The 20,197-nt window shown below is 39.5% G+C and overlaps 1 protein-coding gene across 1 annotated transcript; it reads left to right on the forward strand.

Moving 5' to 3' along the window:
* Nucleotides 1-783: 783 nt before the first annotated feature.
* Nucleotides 784-2,694, forward strand: LOC138895738 (uncharacterized). Its single transcript, XM_070180463.1, has 5 exons — nucleotides 784-1,032; nucleotides 1,220-1,521; nucleotides 1,635-1,760; nucleotides 2,124-2,361; nucleotides 2,449-2,694. Exons 1-5 carry the CDS (start codon nucleotides 784-786, stop codon nucleotides 2,692-2,694), a joined length of 1,161 nt encoding a protein of 386 aa, XP_070036564.1.
* The last annotated feature ends 17,503 nt before the right edge of the window (nucleotides 2,695-20,197 follow it).

Genomic DNA, 20,197 nt, shown 5'->3' on the forward strand with positions numbered 1-20,197 from the left:
TTTCAGCTCGTCATGGCAGAGGTTGTGTGAGTCGACCAGTTTATTCAGCGCTTCCAGCTACTCGCAGTGCTCTAGCTATTCTGAGGTCTCAAGTTGCCTATTCGGCACAACCACTTTCCAGTGCACCTCGTGCTTGGGGTGTCTTCAGCAGTCAGTCTAGTCGACCGAGTCAGACTGAGTTTCAGCAGCCATGCCCGCAGAGATGTTATTTCCAGTGTGGTGATACCAGGCATATGGTGAGGGCTGTCCCAGACTTAGGAGGGGTGCAGCTCCACATGCTTCACGGATTCCACAGGGTTCACAGACTATGGTTTCTGCTCAAGTTGGCACTCCACCTGCATCGCCAGCTAGGGGTGGAGGTTAGGCGGGTAGAGATCGTCCTAGAGGGGGAGGCCAGACCCGTTGCTCTGATTTTCCAGGCAGGACCGAGCCTATTGTATCAGATGCTATCATCACAGGTATTGTTCTGGTTTTTCATAGGGATGCATTAGTTTTATGTGATCCGGATTCCATTTATTTGTATGTGTCATCTTACTTTGCTCCATATTTGGATATATCTCATGATTCTTTGAGTGCTCCTGTATATATATGTATACGCCCGTGGGAGATTTTATTGTTGTAGACTGTATTTGTCAGTTGTATCTGGTCACTATCGGGGGTTATGAGACCAGGTTGACCTTCTGCTACTTAGTATGGTGGCTTTTTAATGTGATCTTGGGCATGGATTAGTTATCACCCTATCATTCTATTCTGGACTGTCACGCCAAGATCGTGACATTGGCTATGCTAGGGTTGCCATGGTTGGAGTGGAGAGGTACATTAGATTATATTCCTAACAAGGTTGTGTCCTTTCTTAAGGCACAATGGATGGTTGAGAAGGGGTGTGGGGCATATCTAGCCTTTGTGAGGGATGTCAGTGCCGATACTCCTACCGTTGAGTCAGTTCTAGTAGTGAGATATATCCTAGATGTGTTTCCAGCAGACCTGTCGGGGATGCCACCCGATAGAGATATTGATTTTGGTGTTGACCTGGTACCAGGCACTCAGCCCATTTCTATTCCACCATATCGTATGGCACTAGTGGAGTTGAAGGAATTAAAGGAACAACTTCAGGAGTTGTTTGATAAGGGTTTTATCAGGCCGTGTGTCTCGCCTTGGGGTGCTTCAGTTCTATCATGAAGAAGAAAGACGGATCTATGAGGATGTGTATTTATTACAGGCAGTTGAACAAGGTTATAGTGAAGAACAAGTACCCACACCGCGCATTGATGATCTATTCGACCAGCTTCACGGTGCCCGGGTGAATTCGAAGATTGATTTGAAATTGGGGTACCATCAGTTGAAGATTCGGGATGCAGATATTCCGAAGACTGTTTTTAGGACTCGCTATGGTCATTATGAGTTTTTGGTGATGCCATCTGGGCTGACCAATGCCCCAGCAACATTTATACATTTGATAAACAGTGTATTCTCGCGATATCTTGATTCTTTCTTTATGATGTTCATTGATGAAATATTGGTGTATTCTCACAGCCAGGATGATCATGAGCAATACTTGAGAATTGTTCTCTAGACCTTGAAGGAGAAGAAGCTATATGCTAAATTCTCCAAGTGCGAATTTTTGTTTGATTCAGTGGCATTTTGTGTCATCCGGTGTCTAGTGATGGGATTAAGGTGGATCCGAAGAAGGTAGAGGAAGTTAAAAATTGGCCTAGACCGTCTTCTGTTACTGAGATCCAGAGTTTTCTAGGTTTGGCCAGGTATTATCGTCGTTTTGTAAATGGGTTTTCATCTATCGCAGCTTCTTTGACCAGATTGACTCAGAAGGTGTCCCATTCAGGTAGTCTGACGAGTGTGAGGAGATCTTTCAAAAGCTCAAGACTACCTTGATCACAACTCCAATTTTTGTTTTGCCTTCAACATCGAGTTCTTATACTACATACTGTGATGCTTTATGGATTGGCATTGGATGTGTATTGATGCATGACGGTAGAGTGATTACTTATTCTTCACGTAAGTTGAAGCCCCATGAGAAGAACTACCCAATACATAATTTAGAGTTGGTAGCCATTGTTCGTGCATTGAAGATTTGGAGACACTATCTCTATGATGTGTCTTGTAAGGTATTTACAGATCATCAGAGTCTACAACACTTATTTAAGAAAAGGATCTGAACTTAAGGCAACAAAGGTGGTTAGAGCTATTAAAAGACTAGGGTATAACCATTCTTTATCTCCCTATAAGGCCAATGTTGTGGCCGACGCCTTGAGTAGGAAGACTGAGAGCATGGGGAGTATTGTTTATATTCTGGTTGGAGAGAGACCATTATCATTGGATGTTCAGTCATTGGCCAATCAGTTCGTGAGGTTGGATGTTTTTTAGCCTATCTGAGTTTTTGCTTGCTTGGTTTCTTGGTCCTCTTTGTATGAATTCATAAAAGCGCGTCAGTATGATGATCCCCACTTTCTTGTTCTTAAGGATACGGTGAAGCACGGTGATGCAAAGCAGGTTTCTATTGGAGATGATGGGGTGTTGCGGATGAAGGGACAGATTTGTGTGCCCAGTGTGGATGGGTTGCATGAATTGATTCTTGAGAAGGCCCACATCCCGCGGTATTCCACTCCTCCGGGTGCTGCGAAGATGTACCAGGATTTGAGGCAGCACTACTGGTGTAGAAGAATGAAGAAGATATAGTAGAGTATGTGGCTCGGTGTATGAACTGTTAGCAGGTAAAGTACGAGCATCAAAGACCAGACAGTTTGCTTTAGAGACTTGATATTCCAAAGTGGAAGCGGGAGCGTATCACCATAGATTTTGTAGTTGGACTTGCATAGACTTTGAGGAAATTTGACACATTGTGGATTATTTTGGACAGACTGACCAAGTCTGCACACTTCATTTCGTGACTACATACTCTTCAGAGTCTCTAGCGCAGATCTATATTCGCAAGATTGTTCATCTTCATGGCATGCCACTGTGTATTATCTCCAATCGAGGAACGCAGATCACATCACATTTCTAGAGAGCTGTGCAGCGTGAGTTAGGCACACAGATCGAGCTGAGCACGATATTTTATCCCAGACAGATGGACAGTCTGAGTGCACCATTCAAATCTTGGATGACATGCTACGTGCATGTGTTATGGATTTTGGGGGTTCATGGGATCAGCTCCTAACGCTCGCGGAGTTCTCCTACAACAACAGCTACCAATCGAGCATTCAGATGGCTCCATATGAGGCCTTATATGGGAGGCGGTGTCGTTCTCCAGTTCGTTGGTTTGAGCCAGGGGAGGATAGATTGTTGGGCACTGATTTTATTCGTGATGCCTTGGAGAAATTCAAGTTGATTGAGGATCGGCTTCGTACAACACAGTCTAGGCAGTAGAGTTTTGCTGATCGGAAGGCTTCTGATGTAGCATTCATGGTGGGAGATAGAGTTCTGCTCAGAGTTTCACCCATGAAGGGTGTGATGAGGTTCAGGAAGAAGGGAAAGTTAAGCTCTAGGTATATTGGACCTTTTAAGATCCTTGAGAGAATTGGTGAGGTGGCCTACAGACTTGCATTGCCACCAAGCTTATCGGGAGTTCACTCGGTGTTCCATGTTTCCATTCTCCAGAAGTATTATGGTGATTTATCACATGTATTATATTTCAGCTCAGCCTAATTGGACAAAGATTTGACTTATGTTGAGGAGCCGATATCTATCTTGGACAAGCAGGTTCGGAAGTTGAGGTCAAAGAAAATCACTTCAGTGAAGGTTCAAAGGAGGGGTCAAACAGTCAGGGAGGCGACTTGGGAGATCGAGCACGACATGCGGAGTCGTCATCCTCACCTTTATGGCACTTCAGATATGTCATTATGCACGTTCAAGGACGAATATTTGTTTTAAGAGGGGGAGAATGTGATGTCCCGGCCAGTTGTTTGGCGTGTTTGAGCCTCGTTTCCCCTTTTAAAGCTTCCCTTATTTGTATTAGTGGTTTTATGACTTAAGGGTATGGTTAGTTTCGCTTCAGGGAGGTTTTGGAATAATTTAGACCCTTTGGTTCATGGTTTAGAAGCTTAAGTTGGAAATGTTGACCTAGGTTTGACTTTTGTAAAAACGACCTCGGAATGGTATTTTGATGGCTCTGATAGGTTCGTATCGTGATTTTAGACTCGGGCGTATGCCCGGAATTAAATTCGTAGGTCCCTAGGTTGATTTGATTTGTTTTGCCGGAAGTTAGCAATTTTGAAGGTTTAGAAATTCCTTAGGTATGACCGTAGGTTGACTTCATAGCTATAGGGTTTTGATTTTGGTTATGGGACTTGTAATAAGTCTGTTTTACTATTTGGAACTTGTTTGCAAAATTTGATGTCATCCAAGTTGATTTTATAGGAATCAGACGCTTGGTTGTGATTCTAGAGATTCTTGAGTTTCCTTTTGATTTTCATGCGTTTTGATGTCTAATTCGTGGTTCCGAATGTTATTTTGGTGTATGGATCATGTGAGCGAGTTTGTATGATATTCTTAGACTTGTGTGAATGTTTGGTGTGGAGCCCCGACAGCTAGGGTGAGTTTTAGATGTGTTTCAGATTGGTTTGAACTCATTTTTAGGTTGCTGCTATGCTGGTGCTCCAGTTATCGCACCAGCATCACAATTGCGGAGTGGACAAGAAGGGTTCATGTATCGCATTTGTGATGCCTTACTCACAATTGCGAAGTATAGGCTCAGGCTGGGTAGGTCGCATTTGTGACCATTTAGTCGCATTGGCGGAAGGAACATGCTTGCGAAGTTAGTGTCGCAATTGCAATATTTCCCTGGGCTATCACGCATCGCATTTGCAAGTCATTGTTCACATTTGTGAGGGTTCGCAATGGTCACAGTTTCGACTTCTGCACCTGAACAAAAGGGCTAAAAAAGCTAGACTTAGTCTCATTTTCATATTTTAGAACCCTAGAGTCGGTAGGAGGCTATTTTGAGGAGGGATTTTCACCTACAACTATTGTATAAGTGATTTTGATAAATTTTGAATTATATTACATGATTATTTATGAGTTTTAACCACTATTTCATGGGAATCTAAGAGAACTTTTGGGGAATTTTGTCTATATTTTGAAAAATGAAAATTTGAGATTTGAGAGTAGAATTGGATTCGGATTTCAAAACAAAAAACATATATGGACTTGTGAGGTTATGGGTAGTTGAGAACTACCCTTGGACTCGAGTTTTGACCGGACGGGCTCGGGGTTGACTTTTGGGAATTGTGTAAAGATCTTAGCTTTATTAATCGAAATTGGCTTCTCTTGCATTGTTTGATGATATTAAGTCGTTGTTGGTTAGATTTGAGCCGTGCAAAGGCAAATTTTAAGGGAAAAGCCATTTTTGAGGGTTGATTTTTCCTTGTTGCGGTAAGTATCTTGCCTAACTTTGTATGGGGGAACTACCCCTTAGGATTGGGTTTGATTATACTATTTGAATTATGTGAAAGACATATACATGAGGTGACGAGTATGTACACAGGGTTATATGGGAAAAATTAACCGGTTTAGACCCTTAGATTACTTATAAGCATTTAATTGAAGTTGTTAGTATTCATTCTATCTTTCGTTGTCAAGTTTATTATTACATGCTTTAAGTGAAGTTGTGTCACGACACAAAAAAAATCCAAACCCGTCATGATGGCACCTAACACACTTGCCAGGCAAGCCGACAATCACATAACAGCTAAAACATTTGAATAGAACATGTTTTAATAAGCTCAACAGTGGAAATTTTCATAAACTTCTGACAAAAGTAATTGAAATGCTACTACAAACACCTCAAAACCTGGTGTCAACGAGTACATGAGCACTACTAAGTATCAACATAAACCAAAACTCTAGTACAACTACATGAGAAATAGAACAGTATAGAAGATAATAAAAGGAAAGAGATCCAAGGTTTGCGGACGTCTACAGTCACCGATCTAGCAATCACCGCGTCCAGATGTACCTGGATATGCACACGAAGTGCAGAGTGTAGTATGAGTATACCCGACCTCATGTACTCAATAATTAACAAAAGTAACATGGGGCTAAAAGAAGTGACGAGCTCAGAAGGATACAGCGAGAACCAATATAATGACAACATAGGTAAGATAATGACAATGATAGTAAATAACTCAGAGAAACTTCCATATTCAGCTCGTTCATGGTACAAAAATTTAGACATGCTTTCAAGTTCAAAATTAAAGATCAATACTGATAATAACATGTCAAGTATAGCTAGCATGAGGAATTGTAAGGCACCGTAAAATATTACCTAAAACCCGGGGTTTCGTGGTGCCGAAGTAGACATAAGTGTTGAGGACTACCTCGCACTCCTCGCAAGTTCAACTCGATTTGGGTAATTGTTGACCGACTCACGAAATCAACACACGTTTTACCTGTTAAGGCTACTGACACAGCAGAACAGTATGCTCAGTGGTATATCAAGGAAATAGTCAGGTTGCATGGCACTCCAGTTTCTATTATCTCAGATCGAGGGGCACAATTCATGGCTAATTTTTGGAAGAAGTTTCATCAAGGTTTGGGTACTCAGGTGAATCTTAGTAATACCTTTCACCCGCAGACTGACGGGCAGGCAGAGCAGACTATTCAGACGCTCGAGGATATGTTGTGCGCTTGTGTTCTTAACATCAAAGGTAGCTGGGATGATCATTTGCCGCTCATAGAATTTGCCTACAACAACAATTATCATGCTAGTATCTAGATGGCACCGTTCTTGGCTTTATATGGTAGGAGATGTAGATCTCCCATTGGGTGGTTCGAAATTGGGGAAGCAGAATTGATAGGACTGGACCTCGTACATCAGGCAATGGAAAAGGTCAAGATCATTATAGAACAGTTGAAAACTGCTCAGAGTCGTCAAAAGTCCTATTCGGATGTGCGTCGCAGGAATTTGGAGTTCAAAGAAGATGATTGGGTGTTCTTGAAGGTTTCCCCTATGAAGGGTGTAATGCGGTTTGGTAAGAAAGGGAAATTGAGTCCGAGGTAATGTAATATTTAATAGCATTGTGGCCGGCGTTGTTTCCCCATTGTTTTATATTGTTGTATTGTGGTTTCGTGGTCCCGAAGTAGACTTAAGTGTTGAGGATTGTAGGTTCGGACTTTTTGGGTTGAACAGTGTGTTGGGGAGTTGAAGAAACATTTTGGAAGTGCAGGACATTTCTGCGGCCCATTCTGTGGTCGTAGAACTGATCTGCGGACCGCAGATTTGCCGCAGAGTGAGGCAGAAAATCTGGGCAAATGTTTGGACCATTATGCAGTCGCATAATCATTTTGCGGGCCGCATAACCCATCACAGACCCAGCACAAAAAAATCTCGGAGGACAGTTCTGCGGTGCATTATGCGACCGCAGAATAGGTCTGTGGACCGCAGACCAGTCGCATGTGTCATGCCCCGACCTCGGGGAGCGTAACTAGCGCTCAACCGAGATAACCTGGTCGAGCAAGTTTACTTGATGCCGTCTATCCAATCTTACCTATGAACAATATAAAATCAATATCAAGAGATATACATGAGGAGAGTGAAATGTTCCCCATTCTTTTCCCATTTCTCAAAAGAAATTCATTTATGATTTCCCATATAAAAAACATGTTTGCCAAAAACCAGCACTTCTAGTTCAATTCCCAACATCAAACACCACCCACAACCTGTCTACGGAGCCTCTAAGTACAACAAAAGAGTAGTATGGAAGTGCCAGCAACAAGGCTCCTACTATACCTCAAAACACAATGTACAACATCAAATGACATAAGGCCCGGAATAGAGTAGGGCTCACCAAAACCTGCAAAATAGAGAGTGACTGCTAACGAGGACCAAAGTAGCCCGCTGATGAGCCACCTGCATCCATTAAAGATGTAGCGCCCCCGGCAAAAGGGACGTTAGTACATATGGAATAGTACTAGTATGAAAAGCTAACTGTCCTCTTTCAAAATAGAATGCCAATGAAAGAAAGGGAAAACCATGGAAACAACAATCAACGATCAATGATATCTAAATTCCAAGTTAAAACATAATAATTTCCAAAATACAAAGATAATATTATTTTTAGTTGGGAGATCCCTTCTAACAACCTCTACACAAAGCGGCCCTGTCGCCTCACCCCAATGTGTGCGGGTGGAGGTGTAATTTCAATACAACATTCTCTACACAAAGCGACCCTGCCACCTCATCCCAATGTATGTGGGTGGAGGTGTATTCACAATCACAATCCTTACACAAAGAGGCCTTGTCGCCTCACCCCAATGTATGCGGGTGGAAGTGTATTCACAATCACAATCTCTAAACAAAGTGGCCCTGCCGCCTCACCCCAATGTATGCAGGTGGAGGTGTATCCACAATCACAATCTCTACACAAAGTGGCCCTGCCGCCTCACCCCAATGTATGCGGGTGGACATTACATTCTGCTAGCAATCATCTCATCCAAGGGGAATAATCTCATCACATCAATCTCATCCCAAATAAGGGGAATAATCACAATGCACTCCTACACCGACACATGTAGTTTCAGGGCTAGGTTATTCCCTTCCTCAGTGACTATCGATTCTCCCCAAAACACTTTTGATTTTCATACAAGGGAAACAGAAATACAATTGCATTTACCTCATAACATTTCACACTATTTATAGCCTCATTGATACTTTCAACCACTTACAACATCATTATTTCACTGGCTCTCTTGGCCACACATATGATTCTTCATTCATGGCACAATGGCCGTATTTCATATTCCACACTTTCATTTCTTTCCTTTCATGGATCATCATCAAAAATATCAACAAATAGAATATTTCGGAAACCACAACTTTAGGTTCATTAGTAATGAAGACTTTAACCATTTAAACACAATGGATTTCTTTCCAAGAAATGGAATAAAATGAATGGCAATCGAAGCACAGGTTAAAATCATAAACGAGTATCACATCATTTATTCTTGAAATACTTTTCCCCAAAAGGGCAATACACAATTTCAACTCATGAATATATAAGAGCTCAAAACACATTGGAAATACTTACAAAGCATAGCATTAGTTAAAATAGCCATATTTGGGCATGACTTGAGTACATAAGCTTTTAGGCAAATCTATTTTCGAAGTCAATTTGGAATAGTTGAATCAAGGCTCATTTCATAACCTTTCTCACATCATTTTATTTCCTTGGTACCATTGGCCACAAGTATAACTTTAATTATTGGCACGGTGTACACGCTTTACACCTCCAACCCACTTCTTTTACTTTCAAGCATCCTTATAGATTATCAACAACAAGGCATTTCAAATCAAGACATTAGGTACACAAACGAGCAATAGGAGTTTTAGACGCATGGAGTATTCTTTCCAAGTTAAGCATAATGGACTCTCATTTGAAACACGACTCAAAGCCATAACATTTTAATACACATATCATTCTTGAACACATTCCCGAAGGATAACATAATGCGATAAGAACATTCGGAACACATTTTGAATACATAATTCTCGACACTTTGCTTACTCGGGATAATCAAATTTATTGGGAACAACTCAGAACATGAGAATAAGGAACTTGTACCAACCATACTTGAAACTTACGGGAACATCATGGAATTCAATTCTAAGAGAGTAGTTTAGCCAACATACCTCGCTTTGAGCTTTCCTTAAATTACTACAATGCTCCGAAAATCCTAGCAATCCCAATCTATTTTAAGACATAACAAAATTGAACACTAATTAGGAAGATATTCATGGTTTCATCTCGTTTGAGCATTTTATCAAACACTAGATGTGCAAATTTGATTACAAGGTTCTTCCATAAGATTTCCTTCACTCCACACCCCAATCTTTACCCATTCGAGCTCAACAATCTTCCCACAAACCTTATTGGTACATGCATGTATAAATAATACTCTCACGCCCAAGAATCATACTCCCAATCAACCATCTTCTACCCAAATTTGAATTTGAAAACTAGGGTATGGAACCTTACCTCTTAGATGAAGACCTTGTGAGCTTTCTTGTTGAATTTCAAGGCTTGAGCAAGATTTTGATGAACAATTAGCTTAGGGATTTCTCCTCACTCTAGGGCACTTCCTCTCTCTAAAATTATAAGATATTCCCTTCAAAAATGGTCCCTTCCGTATATTTATCGAGATAGGGTCGGGTTGTAAAGATAGAAGAATGGATCCTCTGAAATCCGGACCAGGCTATAGACCAGGCTAGGCATGCTCTGCAGGGAGCTACAAACCAGGCTTCACGAGGGATATAGCACGGTCTAGCACGCTACAGACTAGGCTTCGCGAGAGATATAGCATGGTCTAGCGCGCTATGAGGTGGGCGACGTGAAGTTGAAATGATTCAACTCCCCAACACACTGTTCAACTCAAAAGTTCGAAAATACAATACATTAGCCTACATAGGCACCATGGAACCTTAAATTACTTATCGGAAATTTACGGGGCCTTACATCCTCCCCCGCTTAGGATCATTCATCCTCAAATGAGGGGTAGAGTCTGCCCCAAACACCTAACATAACACATCTCTTCTCTCACACATCTCAAGCTCACAAATTTGACTAACTCTCAAAATTTTTGAAATTCCGGCAGAGTCTCCTCTGTAATTGGGCCTATCCAACTGCCAGAGAATCACCAAAATCACTGCTAACAACACATCCACAACTCGACATAGTATCATAATATATATATCAGCAACACTACTCTCAACATTACAGACATTATATTATCAAAAGTGATATCTGAACATGAGCTGCACATATTTAAATCATAATACATAGAAAGTACCTTTCGATCCACAATCATTTGACTATACAATCAAGTAAGAACATTTTCTTTCCTTAACACTTTCGGCCTTCGAGGTGGCCTCTTCGATTCACAGACTTCGCCATAACACACAATAGAGGCAATCTCAACTTTCAGACTTATCTAACAAGGATGACAATTAAGTACCTCTCATAGACCAATTATCCAATAACTTCACCTTTACTAGCTTTCACCGGAACGATAGACAAAGGATTTCCAACTACCTTCTTAGACATAGTCACATGAAACACCGGGTACATAGAGGACAATGATAGGGAATTATCATACTCATAGTTCAGCATATTTACTTCAAGATTTCATAAGGCCTAATGTGACTACACATACTTTACCTTTATTAGCAATTCACATAATATCTTCATGAAGAAAATCCTGAGAATAACCTGTTCACTTTCTTCAACTCTATATCTCTACTGCCAACACCCAAACTAAACCTTTGGCGACCTTCAACAATTACTCTAAGATGTGCTAGCATGAATATGACCATAAAATTTCCTACCCAATATGTTTGATCAAGGGATGATGCTTCTTCTTTGACTGTAATACCAGACCACATCATGGGCAATTGCAATACTAGGAACAAAGTGAGTTACTCAATGAGGCATGATCTAGGTGGACATGAAAGTCATACTGAGATGGGCGAACAAAAAGATATTCCTGTGACAAAGTTGTGAAAATCTCAAATTTCCCAGAAACTTTATGCGGACAAGTGACCCCTTTTAATTGACATGTACACATATGATAGGTGCTGAGATATGCTCTCATGTTACTAGACAGTGAAAAGGATTCATGATAATATTAACAAAGGAGTAAAGTGACTGTTCCAACTATATGAGCCACATACACCGGAGAGTGAAAGAGTGGCTCAAGAAGGATCTCAACACTAGGCTAATTTACATTAGATTTGGTACCACATAGGTAAATATTATGATGGTGCGTGCATAGGCACAAGTGAGCAGATGTTATCCATTCGAATCAAAAGGTTCTATAAGAAATTCATCAGGTATAGTCCCTTGTTGAGAATTTAGGGAAGCAAGTGCGAAGTATTAGCCTAGGGTTATAACTAAATACAAGGAAATACTTAGAGAGCTCAATTCCACAAGAGGTAGTAAATAAGAGAATTTGTGATAGATTGGCTTCACGAATAATGCGTCTCTTTCAGAAAGTAAGTACATGTAATGTTTTGTGATTCAACGTCTTGTTAAGACCATGTTTATGAAGGCTCTTCAATATGGATGTTCATATACAAATAGGAAAATAATGCGGTGTTCATAATGATGTACTAAAGAGTGAATTATTTGGTGATTTTAGGTTGATAGGGAAGTACCTTAACTGATTCCCCTCAACTCCACATTCATAACATACATTGGTACCATAGCGACATACCCCCGAATGTATCTTCTACACTTCAGGCAACGGGGATGAGGTCCACTAAATTGACTCGTGCCACTGACCTGATATATACCCTTTTTGCGTATATCAAAAACATTCCCCCTATCCTTCCTCCAAGCCTTCATGGCGGGAGTAACAATCTCTATACCGGTTTGCTGTGTAGGCCTTAGGAATTTCTTAAGCTTGCCACCCCTTACACACTTCTGAGCATACTCACACCACGATGCAAAATGTTTCCGCCCACATATCGGGCAGACCGAACTAGGTGTACCTAACCTAGGGCATTTTTTCTTCTTGTTCCCCCTCTTTACACAACCATAAACTATTTCAAGAGTCATTCAATACGTCCCCAAGTGGAGTTTCTTACAAATCAAACATTCTGGCTTATTGGTACAAACACCCCTCTTTCGTTTCTTAGGTGCTCTCACCACATGATCTGGTGGCGTGGTGACATTAATAGGAACAAGGACACTTCCCCTAGAAACTGGTTCTTTCATTCCCTCCTCACTACCTCGAACTCGTGGGTTACTCATATGGAAAATGAGACATGACGAGGAAATTAGGTTCCTATCTTGAGCTCTATCGCACGATCTAGATTACCAAAGAAGGGTGACATTCCTAAGTTCCCAAGTAGCCTCCTAATTAAAGATGTGGTCGATAACACACCGATAAGAAGGACTCTACCAGATACGGCTCCAAAACATCCTAGGACACTTTAAAACCTTAGGCTCTGATACCAAATTTGTCACGCCCCGACCTCGGGGAGCGCGATCGGAGCTCAACTGAGATACCCCGGTCGAGCAAGCCTACTTGATGCCGTCTATCCAATCTTACCCATGAACAATATAAAATCAATATCAAGAGATATACATGAGGAGAGTGAAATGTTCCCCATTCTTTTCCCATTTCTCAAAATAAATTTAGTTACGATTTCATAAATATTGCGAGTGTATAGATATAATGAAAAACAAAACATGTTTGCCAAAAACCAACACTTCTAGTTCAATTCCCAACATCAAACACCACCCATAACCTATCTACAAATCCTCTAAGTATAATAAAAGAGTAGTATGGAAGTGTCGGTAACAAGGCCTCGGCTATACCTCAAAATACAATGTACAACATCAAATGACATCAGGCCCGGAATAAAGTAGGGTTCACCAAAACCTGCTGAATAGAGAGTGACTGCTAACGAGGACCAAAGCTGCCCGCTGATGAACCACCTGCATCCATTAAAGATGCAGCGTCCCCGGCAAAAGGGACGTTAGTACATATGGAATAGTACTTGTATGTAAAGCTAATTGTCCTCTATCAAAATAGAATGCCAATGTAAGAAAGGGAAAACCATGGAAACAACAATCAACAATCAATGATATCCAAATTCCAAGTTAAAACATAATAATTTCCAAAATACAAAGATAATATTATTTTTGGTTGGGAGATCCCTTGTAGAAACCTCTACATAGAGTGGCCTTGCCGCCTCACCCCAATATGTGCGGGTGGAGGTGTAATTTCAACACAACATTCTCTACACAAAGTGGCCCAGCCACCTCACCCCAATATGTGTGGGTGGAGGTGTATTCACAATCACAATCCATGTGGAGGTGTATTCACAATCGTAATCTCTAAACAAAGAGGCCCTGCCGCCTTACCCCTATGTGTGCAGGTGGAGGTGTATTCACAATCACAATCTCTAAACAAAATGGCCTTGTCGCCTCACCCCAATGTATGTGGGTGGAGGTGTATTCACAATCACAATCTCTACACAAAGCAACCCTGCCGCCTCACTCCAATGTATGCGGGTGGACATCACATTCCTCTAGCAATCATCTCATCCCAAATAAGGGGAATAATCTCATCACATTAATCTCATCCCAAATAAGGGGAATAATCATAATGCACTCCTATACCGACACGTGTAGTTTCAGGGCTAGGTTATTTCAACCTACCCTTCCTCAGTGACTATCGATTCTCCCCAAAACATTTTTGATTTTCATACAAGGGAAACAGAAATACAATTGCATTTACCTCATAACATGTCACACTATGTATAGCCTCATTGGCACTTTCAACTACTTACAACATCATTATTTCATTGGCTCTCTTGGCCATATATATAATTCTTCATTCATGGCACAATGGCCATATTTCATATTCCACACTTTCATTTCTTTCCTTTCACGGATCATTATCAAAAATATCAACAAATAGAATATTCCAAAAATCACAAATTTAGGTTCATTAGTAATGAAGACTTTAAACACAATGGATTTCTTTTCAAGAAATGGAGTAAAATGATTGGCAATCGAAGCACAAGTTAAAATCATAAACGTGTAGGACATCATTTATTCTTGAAATACTTTTCCCCAAAAGGGCAATACACAATTTTAACTCACGAATATATAAGAGCTCAATACACATTGAAAATACTTACAAAGCATAGCATTAGCTAAAACAGTCACATTTGGGCAAATCTGTTTTCGAAGTCAATTTGGAACATTTGAATCATGGCTCATTTCATAACCTTTCTCACATCATTTCATTTCCTTGGCACCATTGGCCACAAATATAACTTTCATTATTGGCACGGTGGCCACGCTTTACATCTCCAACCCACTTCTTTCACTTTCAAGCATCCTTATAGATTATCAACAACAATGCATTTCAAATCAAGACTCTAGGTACACATATGAGCAATTGGAGTTTTAGACGCATAAAGTATTCTTTCCAAGTTAAGCATAATGTAATCTCATTTGAAACACGACCCAAAGCCATAACATTTTAATATAGATATCATTCTTGAACACATTCCCGAAGGATAACATAATGTGTTAGGAACATTCGGAACATATTTTGAATACATAATTCTCAACACTTTGCTTACTCAGGATAATCAAATTTATTGGGAACAACTCGAAACATGAGAATAAGGAACTTGAGCCAACCATACTTGAAACTTACGGGAACATCATGGAATTCAATTCTAAGAGAGTAATTTAGCCAGCATACCTCACTTTGAGATTTCCTTAAATTACTACAATATTCTAGAAATCCTTGCAATCCCAATCTATTTTGAGACATAACAAAATTGAACACAGATTAGGAAGATATTCAAGGATTTCAGCTCGTTTGAGCATTTTATCAAACACTAGATGTGCAAATTATATTACAAGGTTTTTCCACAAGATTTTCTACACTCCACAACCCAATATTTACCCATTTGAGCTCAACAATCTTCCCACAAACCTTATTCGTACATGCATGTATAAATAATACTCTCACACCTAAGAATCATACTCCCAATCCACCATCTTCTACCCAAATTCGAATTTGGAAACTAAGGTATGGAACCTTACCTCTTAGATGAAGACCTTATGAGATTTCTTGTTGAATTTCAAGGCTTGAGCAAGATTTTGATGGACAATTAGCTTAGGGATTTCTCCTCTCACTCTAGGACACTTCCTATCTCTAAAAATATCAGATATTCTATTCTAAAATTGGCCCTTACGTCTATTTATCGAGATAGGGTTGAGTTGTAAAGATATAAGAATGGATCCTCTGAAATCCGGACCGGGCTACAGACCAGGCTAGGCACGTTTTGCACCAAGCTACAAACCAGGCTTCGCTAGCTCTGTAGCGAGCTACAGACTAGGTTTTGCGAGGGATATAGCACGGTCTAGCACGCTACAGACTGGGCTTCGCGAGGGATATAGCACGGTCTAGCGCGCTATGAGCTGGGCGACGTGAGGTCGAAATGATTTAACTCCCCAATGCACTGTTCAACCCAAAAGTCCGAAAATACAATACATTAGCCTACATAGGCATCATGAAACCTTAAATTACTTGCTGAAAATTTATGGGTCCTTATAGCAGGGTGGTGCGGGGGTGCCCAGTATCGGAGAGCCATTACGCGGTCCATTTTGCGGACCGTAGAAGAGTTAGTGTCGGGGCTTCTTTTTTCCAATTTTATAACCCGACCCCCATTTAATTTATCTAGCCTAAGGTTTCATTTTTGGGGGATTACCTAACATTTTAGAGAAAGGAGAGAGCTATTCTAGAGAGAGGGACGGGATGACTAAGGATTTTACTACTATACTTTGATCAAACCTTGGAATTCCATCAAAAGGAACTTGCTAGGGCTTTAAAAAGATTGGCATCGTTAGGAGTGTTGGGACATTATTGTGGCACTACGAAAAGCTCAAAGTGAGGTATGAAGGCTAAACTCTTCCTCTAGTATCGGAATTCCTGAATCCTTGTAAAATTCTATCATGTGTAGTCGAACTTGAAATGCTATTGATCTGTGGTATTCAAACTAGTAAAATTGATTCCCGGTTGGCATAAAATGTTAGAACACTCGTGTGTTAATGATTCTCTATTTTTTGACTTAATTATGTTATACCCCTTTTGGAAAAGAGACCTTGTATGAAATCAATGTGATTAAACACTTATTTCTCACATGATGAAACCTTAAAAACCTACACTTGCTAAGGCCAAAGGTGCCAAATGGTTGATTTAAAAGGGAACTCGTTTATACAAACTATTATCGTTTCAGGAATCCGAAATGTGTCATTGTGAATACACCTCCACCCGCATACATTGGGGTGAGGTGGCGGGGCCGTCAAGTAATAAAGTGACTCGAAAGTCGGATGTCGAACCCACAGAGACTTAGATTAATTGTTAACTAAGCAAACTAAAGTCAATTTATTGACCAAGATATTTAAGAGTGATGTTTTTCTATTAATCTCCTATTGCGGAAATTAAACAAGTAACAACTAATTTATCAAGAATGTAAATGTATAAGATAAGATTTTAATTCAGAGAAGATAAAGATTCCAGGGTTGTGGTTGGTTTATCAATCCTATTAAGTTCAATAATCACACTTGTTAATCCAGATTATCTATGATTGCTAGTTGACTAGATCATTTATATAAGTAGCATGTTCCCACAATATTATCCGTCTATCGATAATATATCAACCCTATATTCCTATGGTATTAAATCTATCATGAATGAATATAATATGGTATTCAACTAAGCAAGACTGTTATATATATTTTTATCCTATCCGCGAAATCTTTCCCCTAGCCACGGGTTCAGAAACAAGCTATCTCTAATTCTACTCTAATCTAAACATGGCTTTCCCAAGTATAACATAGATAGTAAATAGAACTCGACTGCTGGCCAAATAATTAAGCAATTATGCACAGAATTAGAAAAACAACCAAAGATGATAACTCGAACGCAAGCTTGTTGGCTCGCTTCGCCTGATGCTTCTCTGCTTCAATTCAATTTTGAGGTCTTTTGCTAGTGCTAGTTGCCTAACACTCTCATTTATTTCCTTTGCTTTCCAATTTCATCTCACGTCAATTTGCACACATTATCCTTTAACAATTTTGTCTTCAATCATTATCTAATCATGATATCATAATATTTTCCATCATCAAATAATCACAAGCTATTCTTGTAGTTCATAAAATACACATAAAATCTTTACTTTACTCTCAATTTCTTCTTCAACATACCTACACATAAATTAAACTCAATTAAGCACAAATATCGTATAGTTTAGCATTAAAGTCCAAAAATGTAAGGTAAGTAATGCACTAAAAATATGGAATTATAGCCAAACATTTCTACCCTACACTTAAACGTTGCTCATCCTCGAGCAATCAAACTACACTTTATATAGACATGACCTTTTAAAACAATTCTCCTAACTCATCACACTAAGAATCTTTAAAATAGACTAAGCACAAGGGTGTAATATCTTCACCTCAAGATTTGACTCCCAAGTACCATGCATTATTCACCACTCACTCACTTACTCTAACATAGAGGACAATGACATTACCTTTCCTTCATGAATCAAGTGCCCTCACACAACAAAAGAGAGTAGTTCCATACACATTAAAATTCAAGAACAATTAGAAACTCAAGATAGGAAGAATTCACTCACTCTCATAAATAACATTCATATGCCACAAAAGATGCACCATGGGCTTACCCATAGTGTACTACTCTACTAATCGAGCTCATTCAGTCTAGGATCAAGTAGGACTTTAATTGGTTGTACTGTAGGCTGCGGGTCGGGTATGATACATTTGGATATAAGAGTGACTACACCTCCCTAAGCACTTTAATACATATACTTTAACATTCAAACCCCATACTTATGTCAAACCAAACTCCACCTTCACGTCAATGTATATTACTCCATACTTCTTTTAAGCATAATTACATCAAGAGTCACCACTGTCAAGGAATATTTTTCACAGCAATACAACTATATAAAAAAAATATTATTTCTTTTTCAATTCACGTGACTCTTACTTTTTCAAAACAGTGCACCTTTCTCCTTATTTCATTAGTTCCACTCAAATGCCAAACCAACCACCCCACAATTTAACTTTTATAAAGTTCATTACAATTCAAGTGCTCATCAGAGGTTAAAAGGTTCAAATAGATAATTAATTCAAATAAATGGGTAAGGCTTGTAATGTGGTTGCCAAAGAAACATGATTAAAGGCTCAAAGGGTTAACTACGATACATAACAATTAGGCATGTAAACTATATATATCTGGCTCAATAAAGAAATGCCTATATCATTTCCAAGACTGAACAAAACTACTATTTCGCTTTGCAAACACACGGGGCAAGTTCTAGACATCAAATGCAGTGCACATAATAAGATAAAAATAAAAATAAAAGAAAGCAGTAAAGTTGGGTTGCCTCCCAACAAGCGCCTGATTTAACGTCGCGACACGAATTGTACCACTTTTTATCTCCATCTCGAACTTATGAATTGAGCCCCTAATAGGGAATCCAGTCTGTGGCTATGCTCCTTTGCTGGGGATACAAAGAAAACCAGGCCAAGCAATAAAATTTTCGCTCTACACCTCTTGACCTTTAGATGAGGAATGTAATTTTTGCTTTTTGGCACAACAAATTCAAGAATATAGGCACCTCGTTCCTCGTCCATTGGCTCCTCCAAAGGCTCAGAAGACTCGATTTCCATGTCATCATCCAAACACAATGTTGAAAGAAGTATGGAATGAGGACCAATACGCCCTAACTCTAGAATTGTATTACTCTTTACATCCTCATATGTACACATACTAGAGTATTCAAATATAATATTATCTACTTCCTCACATGACTCTAGAACACTCCTCTCAGCATTGGCATCCTCAAGAAAAATATAGTCTAATGCTTGGTATTCTCGTTCTAGCTACTCAATTTAGTCTAGAAGATTTTTTTTTAGTTTCACACAACTCATCATTAAATTTTTGGGCGTTGAACGCATCAACCTTTGCACTCAAATCTGCATCCAAGTTGTGCAAAGCCAAGCCAAACTTGTCAATTTCTTGTGCAAGATCAACTCTCTCCTTCGACCAATCATTCACCAACTTTGTTAGAAGATAACATCGCTCCTCATATTCCCTTAATTGTGAATATTCATCCCAATACCAACCCTTACTCCCATATTCAAATTCAGACCTCCCAGAGTTTAGGTCATGACAAGCCCAAAAAGACGGGCCATAAAAGTTTTTCGTCAACCAAGCATCTTCATCAATAACCTTACCTACGGATATTTCATCCTCAGATGTCATGGTGAGAGAACTATGAACATACTAAGAGAAAGATAAAATTGTTATAAAAATAAAAAAATTAAAATAACAAAAAAAATAAACAAAACCTATAAAGATAAAAGTAAAAGTCTAATCTAGAAAAATAACTAAATAGGAAAATTAAAAACTTGAACAGAAATCAATTAAAAGCTTAACTTAGATAAGCAATCAATAACTAAGTCCACGGCAACGGAGCCAAAAACTTGTTGGTTCCCCAAGTACACGCAAGTATACGTGGCCGTTAAGTAATAAAGTGACTCAAAAGTCGGATGTCGAACCCACAGAGACTTAGATTAATTGTTAACTAAGCAAACTAAATTCAATTTATTATCCAAGATAT

Source organism: Nicotiana tomentosiformis, chromosome 7 (assembly GCF_000390325.3).
Source record: "Nicotiana tomentosiformis chromosome 7, ASM39032v3, whole genome shotgun sequence".
In the NCBI taxonomy this organism is placed as follows: domain Eukaryota; kingdom Viridiplantae; phylum Streptophyta; class Magnoliopsida; order Solanales; family Solanaceae; genus Nicotiana; species Nicotiana tomentosiformis.